We start from the raw sequence: 13270 nt of genomic DNA on the forward strand, positions 1-13270 counted from the left end.
GGGATGCTTTGAGGATTTATTATCTAGTGGGCCCATAATGTGTTTGGGTAGCTTTAGGAAATACACTGGACAGATGAAAAAATAGAGAATGCTGAATGACCAAACGTGGCAGTCTGTTAATTTGGCAGGTCCACAACTTAAACCACAGCATATTTCACTGAATGAAAATACATCTGCAGTAATTCTACAGAGCACATGACAAGACACTATCTCATCTCAGATGAGATTCAGAAGATCCCACAGGGATGGAGACTTGTTTTAACCTGCAACAAACAAGTGCAATCTCCTCTGGTATTACTAAGGCAATAGAGGGTTTCCTTTTAAAAGCTCAGGAATTTGGCAAGAATACTGAGCACCCGTGAACAGCAGAAGCCTTGTGGGACCGTTGCTGATTATGGAAATCTGATGAAAAATCAATCTTAGAAGAGGAAAATTAGGATTTTCTAGAGTCAAAAGGAGAAAAGGTTTACATCTGGGTCTCTCTTTACCATCTGGTACACATAGGTAAAAGCTGTGCTCTGTAGAGGGCATTGTCAGGTTTCCATTCTGTGCTAGTGAATGGGATCTGTGCTGTGGTGAGGAGTGTGGACAACAGAGTTGGATGCAGACCTGGCTCTGCTCTGCTACTTCCCAGCTTTGTGAAGCTGGGAAATGACCTCACTTCTCTCAGCTTCTGTTTTCTTCATTTGAAAATGGGAATATGAAGGGTACCCACCCACATCACAGGGAGGACTGCAGATTAAATGGTGAGATGAGGTCTGCAAAGCACTTAGCAAGAGCCAGACCAGAAGGTGATCAAGAATTGCTAGCTAGTGTGGTTGTTTAAAATCATTATTATTAAGTGCAGTTGTTTAAGGGAAATGTATATTATACAGATAGAGTATTAGAAAAGGGAAAGACCAAAATGCAGTGCTCTAAAATAGTAAAGCTATTTGAAGAAAATGAAAACACTAATTTGAAAAGATACATGCACCCCAATGTTCATAGCAGCATTATTTACAATAGCCAAGATATAGAAGCAACCTAAGTGCCCATCAACAGATGAATGGATAAAGAAGATGTGATACATATATATTGGGTTGGCCAAAAATTTTGTTTGGGTTTTTCTATAACATCTTACGAAAAAACACAAACGAACTTTTTGGCCAACCCGATATATATGTGGGCGCACACACACAATGGAATAACACTCAGCCATAAAAAGAATGAAATTCTGCCATTTGCAACAACATGAATGGACCTAGAGACTATTATGCTTAGTGAAATAAGTCAGACAGAGCAAGACAAAAGACAAATACTCTCTATGCTATCACTTATAAGTAGAATCTAAAAAGTAAAAGAATTGAATGAATATAACAAAACAGAAACAGACTCACAGATATAAAGAACAAACTAGTGGTTACCAGTGAGGAGAGGGATGGGGGGAGGGACAAGATAGGAGTAGGGGATTAAGAGGTACAAACTACTAAGTATAAAGTAGATAAGCAACAAGGATATATTGTACAGCACAGGGAAATTTAGCCATTATTTTGTGATAACTTAAAATGAAGTACAATCTATAAAAATATTGAATCACTATGAAATTAGTTTCAGTACACCTGAAACTAATATAATATCGTAAATCAGCTATACTTCAACAAAAATAAAAATAGTAAAGCTTTAGAGGATTCAAATAATAGAAAGTAGATAAAGTATATGAAAGTAGTCTGTGCCATGTGTTTTTCTGCTTCCCCACATTTAAAAAAATGATTTAAAAAGACAGATTTTGTATAAAGTAAGAGCGTCTCTTCAATCGCGAGAATATAGGATGACGAAGAGTGCCAGGAAAAATCAAATTATTTCCTTCTTTGTTAAATAAGCATAAAACATTCTAGGCACATAGCATTGAATGGGTGGAGCTGACAGGAGAAATATCTCCTCTGGAGAGCAGTGGGGTGTTTCCTGGAAGTAGGAAAGGGAGAAGGAGGGTTTTGAGCACATGAGCATTTGTCAGAGCCTTTATGTCCAAAAGATAAGTGCAGAGAAAGTGATTCTTTAAAGAAACACTGGGATTTCCCTGGTGGGGCAGTGGTTAAGAATCCGCCTGCCAATGCAGGGGACACGGGTTCGAGCCCTGGTCCAGGAAGATTCCCACATGCCGCCGTGGAGCAACTAAGCCCATGTGCGACAACTACTGAAGCCCATGTGCTTAGAGCCCATGCTCCGCAACAAGAGACGCCACCACTGTGAGAGGCCCGCGCACCGCAACCATGAGTAGCCCCTGCTCGCTGCAACTAGAGAAAGCCCAAAAGCAGCAACGAAAACCCAACACAGCCCCACACACAAAAAAAGAGAAACACATCTCTAGGTGATGGAATGAACTAAAAAAAATAAAAGCTGAGTAGAGCAAGCAAAAGCTAGATTTGGAGGTTATTGACTGGACCAATTAAGGGAGGACAATGGTAAAAGTAAAGGCTATTTACCAAAGTATCAAAAATTCACAATAAAAGCCTTGGGAATGTATTCTGGAAAACATGTGGAACTAAATAGAATTCCACCATCCTAATGAGGCGACGGCAGGTAGATATAGACACTGTCCCCCTTGCCACTGTTTTCTCCATTGTCTTCTACCCCCTCCCAGGAAGTACTGGGAGCATAGGGAGAAACCTCTCCTATGCTCTTTCCTCTCTGGAAAACTTGTGTTAGAATCGTTTTCCAAATCTTGTGACTATAATGAATCTAGAGAAAGCAAGACAAAGAAACAAACTCGAGCTTAAAACATATACATGTGTATACGTATATACACATATCTACATACAGATATATACATATCTGATTTTTAGTTTAGGTGGTTCGTAAGAGCAAAGACAAAAAAAAACCAAAATGAAACAAAACAGCCTTCTCAAGTCATAGGGAAAAAAAGAACGGGAAAGAATATAGCAAGACAGGGGCAGTCTTGAAGTACAGTATCTTATTCTGTGATGTCGGTACTACATGCTTTAAAATCAAATCATTTCCAGGATGAAATGGCAGAAAGGAAAATGCTCAATTAGACAGTAGCAATAATAATACCTACTTTTTTAGGCCTACCACATACCCAGATGCTTTAATGTAGGGTTCATTTCATCACCACAGCAACCCTCTGGGGGCTGATCATTCCCACTTCAAAAGGAGAGGAGAAGGAAGGACTTGCCCAGGGTCCTTCAGTTGGGAAGGTTGAATGGATGCTGACACGAACCCAGGGCGACCTGACTCTAAGGCCATATTGTCAAATATATCATGTCACATACCTTAGAGATACCTGGAAGATGTCCTGTTAATGCTCTGAGAAGCGTGTGCTTATCACAGGCACACTTGAGAGCTAGTTCAGCACAGCAAGCAAGGCCAGGCAAAGTGCTCTCTGGGTAAGCTGTGGAGGACTCCAAAGATGACAAATCAAGCAGTCACAGAAAAAGCTGGGGACAGGTCACATGTTCCAGAGCAGCAGTCTCAATAGGCCATAACCATCATGCCACATAGAAAGATTATTTTAAAAGGTGTGTGTGTGTGTGTGTGTGTGTGTGTGTGTGCGTGCAATGGTGTACTCCTGCCTTTATAAAGACACTATGTCTCTGGGGAATCTATCTACCAGTAACCAGGATAGAAAATAATCCTTAACACTGGAAAAAATTTGCTTGCTTTCATTAGTGACTACCTTGGCCCCATTTGAAAAAACAACTGCACACATAGGAACACAAGATTTGGATTCACTCTCCAAAGTTAATAATAATTACTGAATGAAGTAGTGCTGGAACAGAGAAGGGCAGGTAGAAGCAATGAAGCTTCAGGCCACAGTTAGGGATGGAAGGCACTGAGCGTGAGTCACCCTGCAGCCCTTATCTGTCAGCCCAAGGAGAAAAGAACTGGCCTAGCCTGATGGGCACCGTAAAAGGCGAGGCAGGAGGAGGAAGAGGATTCACTGAAAGATACCCTTTTAAGAGAAACACAAATCCCGCGAGAGCTGCCTAAGAAATTATCCCGGTCTTCCACTTCCAAGACCAGGCAAAAGAAAAAGCCCTTGTGGTTGTGAGCATAATTGTAGAAATGTACAAAACCAAAGACTTGTTACTTTCTAAAGCAGATCGGTTTGGACAAAATATTCACACTTCACTGAGGAAACAAACTGATTGCATGAAAACCATGCAGTTTAAACATGCATGTTCCAATGAATATGTTACAGTGAAGAATCAGGACGAAAAGAAGCAGTGAAGTTTAAAACAACTCCCTTAAACATAAAACTGTAGGACAGCTTGGAACATTAACTTAAATTCTTGTTGGGTATTCAGCACATATGTGTACAAGGCCCGCCATCTGCTGACAAGGTTTGGTACTGATAATTTGGAAAGCATTCAGGAGGTGGTGGATTTTGGCAGAGGGTAATTTACTCAATTTTGTAGCAAGTGCTCAACATTAAGTGCTAATATTAGTCAGGTCTCAACATAGGCAACAAATATCATATCTTGGACCTCATATCTTTATATTTTCTGTTTTACAATATAAGAAGAATACCTACTTCTGGGCAGGAAGAAATTCTGGACTGGTAGGCCCTCCCAGTCACTATTCCCTTCCTCCTCTGTTACATAAACGGAATCATACAGTATGAATTCTTTTTAGTCTGGCTTCTTTCACAAACATTATGTTTGTGGGAGTCATCCATCATGTTAAGCATAGGAGTTTGTTTCATCATTTTCTTTGTATGAACAGATCACAATTTTATCTACTCTACTGCTGATGAACATTTGGATTGTTTCCAGACCTTGGCTATTACAAATAACACGTAGCTTTTGGACATTCTTGGCTGTGTCTTTTGGTGAACATATGTATGCATTTCTGTTGGGTGTATATTTGGGAGTGATACTGCTGGGTCATAGGGTATTCAAACATTTAAACTTAGTAATAATGCCAGTTTTCTAAAGTAGTTATACCAAATATATTCTAAACAAGCACATCTGAGAAAACCTATGAGAGCACTATATACTTGCCAACTTGATGTTATTAGGCTTTAAAAAACTTTTAGCAATGTTAGTGGAAATGTAGTAGTATCCTATGACTTTAATTTTCATTTCCCTGCTGACTGATGAGAGGAATGTCATTTAATATGCTTTTTAGTTATGTGGGTATCCTTTTTTGTGAAAAGTCTCTTGCCAGGGAGTTCCCTGGCAGTCCAGTGGTTAGGACTTGGCACTTTCACTGCCATGATTCAATCCCTAGCTGGGGAACTAAGATCCCGCAAGCCACAGGGCCCGGCCAAAAAAAAAAAAAAAAAAAAGTCTCTTGTCCACTTTTCTGTTCAGTTGTTTGTCTTTGTTTTATTGATATATAGGAGTTCTTTACAGATTCTAGATATGAGCCCTTTGTCAATTATATGAATTACAAATATCTCCTTCCTCTTTCTTCTTGTCTGTGGTATGAAACATATGGTGATTTAAGTACAAAACAACATAACATCAAGCAGAAGGGAAGAGAGAATTAACATACTCAAAGTCCCTTACATTGTCCAGAAAGTGGTTAATTGACTAATTGCATTAGAGTGTAATAAGTCAGGGATACAAGCGACAAATTCTATAGTAACCACTAGAAGAAAAATAAAATAATGTATAACTTACCAGTTAATAGATAGGGAAAGGGATGACAAAAATATTTGACTAAACTAAAGGAAGGCAAGAAAGGAGAAGGCAAGGAACACAAAACAGGTAGGACAAAAGGAAATTTAAAAACTCAAATATATCAGTAATTAAAACAAAAAAATATGAAGATTGAAAATTAAGAGATGGAAAAATGTATTATAGGAAAATTATTACCAAGAGAGCTAAAGTATCAATTTTAATATCAGGCAAAATAGATACAGACATAGGGGATGAGGAAGAACAATATATACTCACAAATAAAATAACAGATTAAGAAGACAGGCTGTTTAACTCTCCTCCCATGGAACAGAATATATCAGAATATATTTTAAAAATGACTGGCAGAATCATGGGAAGCTACAGATGGATCAATAATTATAGTTCGAAATTTAAGCACACTTACCTTAAAAACTAATGTATCAAATTGGCAAAAGGTAAAAATATATATAAATCTGAGTAACAGAATTAATAAAGTTACCCTAATACAGATTTATTAGAACCTTAAACACAACAGGTAAAGAATACAATTTCCTCTTGTAGCATACTTGGAACATTCACAAAAATTGACTATGGACTAGGTCACAAAGGAAGCTTCAGTAAATTTCAAAGAGTTGATACTACACAAATATGTTTCTGCCCACAATGCAGTAAAATTAGAAATCAGTAACATCAGAATATCTTGAAAAAACCCCATATATATGCAAACTAGAACACATCATTTGAATAATATCTGGATTACAGAGTAATTTATAAACTAAGTTATGTGAGTGATAGTGCTACACGTTAAAACATGTGGGATAGGTTAAAGCAAGACTCACATGGACATTTTGGAGAATATCTTTGATATTTGGGTGGGAAAGTCTTTCTAAATAAACTCTCAAAGCATAAATCATAAGGTTAAAATTAATGGATTTGACTCTAGAAAAATTAAGTTCCATGCCATGAAGAACACCATAGACAAAATTAATAAATGAGCAATATAAGAAAATATTTGTAATATCGCTAATTTATAATATATAAGAAAATCTCAATTATCAATAAGAAAAGCACAGGAAACCCCAAAAGAAAAATGAGAAAGAATGCTAACAGGCTCTTCACAGAAGGGGAATCCAATGGCTAAGCAGTATATGAAGAGGTACTCAAACTCACTAATAAGAGAAACATAAGTAGAATTGAAAAGTAATTAAGCACATATATGCATCAAGGTGGCAAAGGTTAGAAAGACCAACAATGCCAAACATTGCTGGGGATGTGAGAAAACAGGAACCCACGTGCCCCACAAGTGGGAATGCAGATGGGTGTAGCAATTGGCCAGTGTGTGGTGAACTTGAAGTATGAGTGTACCCTGTGACCATGCAATCCTACCCTTAGAGTATAAACTCAGAAAAGTCTCTCTGAGCCTCCTAAGTGGAGCTGCACAAGGATGTTCATGGCAGCACCATTGTGGGAGCTGGGAGCTAGGGATGAGCTGAATGCCCACTGCTAGGATGACAGACAAGCACAGGATGGCAGATGCATTCTATGGAGCACAACAAAGCAGCCAGCAGCAACAACTAAAAACAGTGCTGAGTGGACAGAAGTGAGAAACAGAGTGAGACACATACTGCAAATTTATATAAACCTAAAACGTATAAATACAGAAAACAATGCTATTTATTATTCAGAGATACATATTTAAAGACATAAATCATCGTTTAAAAAGGTTATCTATGGGGCCTCCCTGGTGGCGCAGTGGTTAAGAGTCCGCCTGCCGATGCAGGGGATACGGGTTCGTGCCCCGGTCTGGGAGGATCCCATATGCCGCGGAGCGGCTGGGCCCGTGAGCCGTGGCCGCTGGGCCTGCGCGTCCGGAGCCTGTGCTCCGCAACGGAAGAGGCCACAACAGTGAGAGGCCCGCATACCGCAAAAAAAAAAAAAAAAAAAAAAAAAAAAGGTTATCTATGATCTGTATGTGACAGAATGAGAGTAAGGATCAGAGATGGAAGGAAAAAATCAATTTAAAAAAAGCACATCAGGGGGCTTCCCTGGTGGCGCAGTGGTTGAGAGTCCGCCTGCCGATGCAGGGGACGTGGGTTCGTGCCCCGGTCCGGGAGGATCCCACGTGCCGCGGAGCGGCTGGGCCCGTGAGCCATGGCCGCTGAGCCTGCGCGTCCGGAGCCTGTGCCCCGCAACGGGAGAGGCCACAGCAGTGGGAGGCCCGCGTACCGCAAAAAAAAAAAAAAAAAAAAAAGCACATCAGGGACTTTCCTGGTGGCACAGTGGTTAAGAATCCACCCGCCAGTGCAGGGGACGTGGGTTCAAGCCCTGGTCCAGGAAGATCCCACATACCATGGAGCAAGTAAGCCCGTGCGCCACAACTACTGAGCCTGCGCTCTAGAGCCTGCAAGCCACAACTACTGAGCCCTCGTGCCACGACTACTGAAGCCCACGTGCCTAGAGCCCGTGCTCTGCAACAAGAGAAGCCACCTCAATGAGAAGCCCACGCACCACAATGAAGAGTAGCCCCCCACCCTTGCCGCAACTAGAGAAAGCCCACGTGCAACAATGAAGACCCAACTTAGCCAAAAATAAATAGATTAATTAATTTTTAAAAATGTTAAAAAAAGAAGTGTACCAAAGGTTTGCATGGACTGATGAATTCTCTGCACTTCATATCCAAAAACACTCCCAAACAAACAAATTAACAAGAGTGGACTTATGATCACAAAAATATCTTTAAAAGCATGAGTCAAAGTTAGTCCTTCCCAGCTCCCATTCATATGGAAGCATTAGGTGTGCTCCTTCAGGGCCCTTTCCTTCTTAAAATGAGTCCACTGGGTCCCTGAGTTCTCTTGGGAATCAACGTATACGTGTAGTCTGATTATTAATTTACACTGAATTCTTCCAGGCTTGGTTAAAGGCTGCCGTGTAGGTCTGCTGGGGATTCTCTGCCTCTTCTAGAATAGACCTTTCTCTGCCCTCTTCCTCCCACAAACACATCCTTCCAAAGAGTGGGTACATCCTCTGTCACCCCACTGCTCTGGGCAATTGGCTTGGAGTTGGCCTTTGGAGAGGGATAAATGTGCTGACTACCCAAGGCCCCTTCTCCCTCAGGCTCCAACCATTATATCTCTTCCACCTGGGTTTATTTGGTGAGTGTGGGTTGGGTGTAGGGAGAACAAGGAACAATCTTCTCATTCTCATGGATTCATATATCTCTAAGATCTTTCTCCTTTGAGGCCCTAATCGTAAAATTAATGTATTGAAATATTTTAGACTAGAACAGTAGGGGGAAAAAGGAAGATGGGGGTGTGGGGAGGGGAGGGAAGGAAATAAGGGCAGGAGGAGAGGGGCAGGGAGAGCAGGCAAGAAATAGAAAGTCAAGAGAATGACATCAGGACTCTAGGACCCAGGGGTGGGTATGAGAGCACTACACATTTAGTGAAGAGTGCCACTGATGTACATGTCTTGGTTGGGGCTGCTCTGATGTGAAAGTCGTCCTCCTCTTTTAATTCTGGACAATGGCCATGGAGAAGCCACCGACACAGCACCATGCAGAAGCTCCTCCTGCCTGAAGACAGAGTCTTCTGGCAAAGAACCTCCAGGAATCACGTATACAAAAAGTCCTAAACTGAAAACTTACTGTGCAAATGACAATTTGATCTGCGTTTGAATTTCTATCCATTCTTCCTTTATAATCCTTCCACATTGCAGCAGCTCCTTTGAAAGTCTCTCTGCTTTTGTCAAATTCTCTGAAGCTTCCTTAAACCTGAGTTGTGTTCAGGAAACCTTACACTTGGTGCTACATTCTGGGGCCCTAGTTCCTGGACATCCTTGGCTCTCATACTTCCCATCACCCTTCCTGAGTCACCTGTCAGCTTTTGATTTGGCCTTAAAAATTAACTATAAGCATTATGAACGGTATTTCTATTTGTAAAGATTAGAGGCAAAAGGATACTTTTGAAGGGACAGTAAGGCTCTCCCCATGGTATGGAATAACTCAACCGAACACTTGAAAACATCTGTATTATCATTGTAGGGATGCACAATGGAGTTGGTGAGGATTTCTTTGGCTTTTTCCACATGTTGTTTTGCTTGCAGTGACAGTCCTGTGGACAAAGAAAAAGCAGTCTCAGTTTCTCTTTCATTTCAGCTCGACAGGAATATAGTTATCTCTGGCCAGGGAATCTAATGAGGTCTCCTTCATATATCATCAAGTGGCACATGGAGATATATCGGGACAGCATGAAATACGATCATGACTATAAGAAACAAAGAAGGGTTTCACACCTAGGACTCAAGATAAAAATTTTTTCCCACACTGGTCTTTTTAGAAATAATCAAAATGAGCAGGAATTGAACAGCTTTGAAACTTTACCAATGTCAGACGTAAAATGTTATGAATAATTATAAAAAAACAAATGGAATACAAAGACTACAGCATTCTGGGTAGGAAATAAAATATTCATGAATTTTAATCCTGGCTTTGTGACAGCAATCTTAATGAAATACTAAAAATTCTGAATCTTCTGCTCACCCATCCATAATCATAACTTTAGAGAGTTATTTTAATATAATACAAATATGATGATATCTATAAAAACTGACAAAGAATTCCAATGAGGTAAGGGGCTGATGTGCTACAATCTCTTATTTCTATGTGGTAATAGACTGATATGAATCAAATGAAGTTTAAAAACAGTTACTACCAAGAACTAATTCCCAGTGGGTTCCAGCGTTCTTCCATTGGCATATTCATTTGTGGTAAAGGTGACACTGAGGATCACTATTTAGGTCTCAGGTTTTTTCATTTTCCCACATCCCCATCTTCTTCCCCACAGTGACACACCCTTCCACCCACATCCTAATACTCCTGGTCTTACGTTCTTCATTACATGGAATTGTATCTCAAATCTCTAAAAAGAGCTGTCAAATTATGAAATTCATTCTGTTCCTATGTCTATAAAACAATATATTTTCTGAGGGAGAAAATCCAGGGTATGCTATTCCTATAGGAACACTTACAGAATTTTGTCTTATTTTTTAAAAAAGTACACAATCAGGGGCCTCCCTGGTGGCGCAGTGGTTGAGAGTCCGCCTGCCGATGCGGGGGACACGGGTTCGTGCCCCGATCCCGGAGGATCCCACATGCCGCGGAGCGGCTGGGCCCACGAGCCATGGCCGCGGAGCCTGTGTGTCCGGAGCCTGTGCTCCGCAACGGGAGAGGCCACAGCAGTGAGAGGCCCGCGTACAGCAAAAAAAAAAAAAAAAAAAAAGTACACAATCAACCTACCAGAAATTTATTAGGGCCAATAATGTGTGCAACATTATAAAAGACATGATGAATTCTGGTCCATTTCCTCAAGAAACTTGAACTCAATCTACAAGAGGCAGCATGGGTTGAGGTTCAAGAACACTAGCTCTGAAATCAGACTGCTCAGAGTGAATTCCCTGCTCCACCACTTACCTGAAATGTTGGCCCCAGCCTCCCTGACTGTAGACAGGGATAATAACATTACCCACCTCATAGCACGGTGGTGAAGATTGAAGGAAATTATACATGGAAAATAGCATGGTGCCTGGCACTCAATAAGACCTTAATAAATAGTAGATACTGCTTTTATTTAAAATGAGAAAGAAAGACTATAATGCAGAAAGGTAGCAGACTGTGGAAGAAAAGCATCATTAAAAAAAAATCCCCGGGGCCTCCCTGGTGGCGCAGTGGTTGAGAGTCCGCCTGCCGATGCAGGGGATACGGGTTCGTGCCCCGGTCTGGGAGGATCCCATATGCCGCGGAGCGGCTGGGCCCGTGAGCCATGGCCGCTGGGCCTGCGCATCCGGAGCCTGTGCTCCGCAACGGGAGAGGCCACAACAGTGAGAGGCCCGCATACCGCAAAAAGAAAAAAAAAAAAAAAAAAAAAAATCCCCGATGCTAGGACACTGGTACTGGCAACCAAAATCCTAGGTCTGAGTCGCAGATCAGCTATCTATTAATAGTGTGACCTGGGGCAAGCTGTTTCAACTCAAACTAGTTGTTTCCTCTGAATCTAGAAAATAGGGGGTATAGGGGTATGGTTTGAACTAGATGATCTCCAACGTCCCCTCTGGCTCTAATAGTCTTTTTTTTTTTTTTTGGCTGTGTTGGGTCTTCGTTTCTGTGCGTGGGCTTTCTCTAGTTGCGGTGAGCAGGGGCCACTCTTCATCACGGTGCGCGGGCCTCTCACTGTCGCGGCCTCTCTTGTTGCGGAGCACAGGCTCCAGACGCGCAGGCTCAGTAGTTGTGGCACACGGGCCTAGTTGCTCCGTGGCATGTGGGATCCTCCCAGACCAGGGCACGAACCGGTGTCCCCTGCATTGGCAGGCAGACTCTCAACCACTGCGCCGCCAGGGAAGTCCCTCTAATAGTCTTTGATCTAACAGGTAGGAGCAATCTATAATCAGATTTGGCTAAATTTATTGGGTGGCAATTGTGTGCTTAGCATTGTGGTGTTTTTCACTTCTGTTTGTTTATTTATTCACTGGGCCAATCCTGGGAAGTCAGTGCCATCATATCATCATCATTATCATCGCTTTTCAATTGAAGAAACAGAGTACAGCGATGTACTCTTGTACCTCTTGTCCTAGGTTGCCAGTCCATGTTTTTGCCTTCTCTGCATCCATTCTCTCTTCCCCTGTTTTCTTTTGAGGATGCCCAGCCCCTGCACATTCAGTCCTTGTGATTTAGCCAAGGCCAGCCTCCCCCCAAGGATCCAGTGGAGCCAAAAGGCAGGTCTAGCCAATCAGACTCTTTCTTGTCTTTGGCATACAACCCACATCAGCCCAATAAGAATCCCCAAATCCTGAGATTTTGGAGGAGAGACACTCTTTTTTTCCTGGGAATGCTGAGGAAGGAAACCTAAAGCTGCTGGCAACTTGCTGCCACCATGTGGGCAAAGTTTGGCTAAGAATGGAGCCAATACAGAGAAAAACAGAGTTAAGTGGTGTGAAAAGGGAGGAACGGATCTGGCTAAGTCTACAATAAGTTTTACCCCTGGATTTTTAAGTGTATGGGCCAATGAATTACCTTTTGTTTATTGCCAGCTTGATTTAGCCTTTTTTTGGGGGGGGGTGTCACTTATATGCAAGAGACTTTCCATCAATACATATGTGAATGGATCCTATTTTAGGCCCCAACTCTACGCCCTGGGCCATTTCTACAATGCCTTCAAAGCTAACAAGTTAATTATCTCCCAAGAACTACTTTTAAGATCATAAAAAACAAAGCTCAGAGGGCTAAAATCTTCCTTCTCTTTTTTACATATTGTATTAAAAAATCTTATTGACTCTCTGTGAGAGGAAATAGCTCTCAATGTGTAGAGAGGAGAATGTCCAAGAAAACCTGATCCTTCTAAAGTTTAGCCAAATTTGAGGAAAAGAGCAGAAACCAACCAGCCAATCCTCCTCAGCCTGAGGCAGACTCACCTTTCAGCTGGAGGTAGGCCTGAGCCAGGTTAACATGCGCCTTGGCCAGTTTCCAGTGTGAGTCACCATAGCAGATCCTTGTCAGCGCCACACAGCGCATAAGCTCCTGGAGAGCCTGTTTATACTGGAGGAAGGGAAATGGGCTCACCAGTTAGATAGCAAAGCACAAAATCAACTTGTATTTT

At 41.7% G+C, this 13270-nt stretch overlaps 1 protein-coding gene across 3 annotated transcripts in view; it reads right to left on the bottom strand.

Annotated features, from left to right (window-relative positions):
* The window catches only part of TTC23 (tetratricopeptide repeat domain 23), a 111737-nt gene that overhangs the window by 60828 nt on the left and 37639 nt on the right, over nucleotides 1–13270 (bottom strand). For all 3 annotated transcript variants that reach the window (XM_060096903.1, XM_060096902.1, XM_060096901.1), the window contains 3 exons: nucleotides 13086–13209; nucleotides 9583–9733; nucleotides 9268–9393 (listed from right to left, as the gene is read on the bottom strand). In XM_060096903.1, the coding sequence (XP_059952886.1) occupies nucleotides 9268–9393; nucleotides 9583–9733; nucleotides 13086–13185 (377 nt within the window). In that variant the 5' untranslated portion in view covers nucleotides 13186–13209. The remainder of the gene's footprint in view (nucleotides 1–9267; nucleotides 9394–9582; nucleotides 9734–13085; nucleotides 13210–13270) is intronic.

The sequence above is a fragment of the Mesoplodon densirostris genome, chromosome 4, assembly GCF_025265405.1.
Source record: "Mesoplodon densirostris isolate mMesDen1 chromosome 4, mMesDen1 primary haplotype, whole genome shotgun sequence".
Lineage (NCBI taxonomy): Eukaryota > Metazoa > Chordata > Mammalia > Artiodactyla > Ziphiidae > Mesoplodon > Mesoplodon densirostris.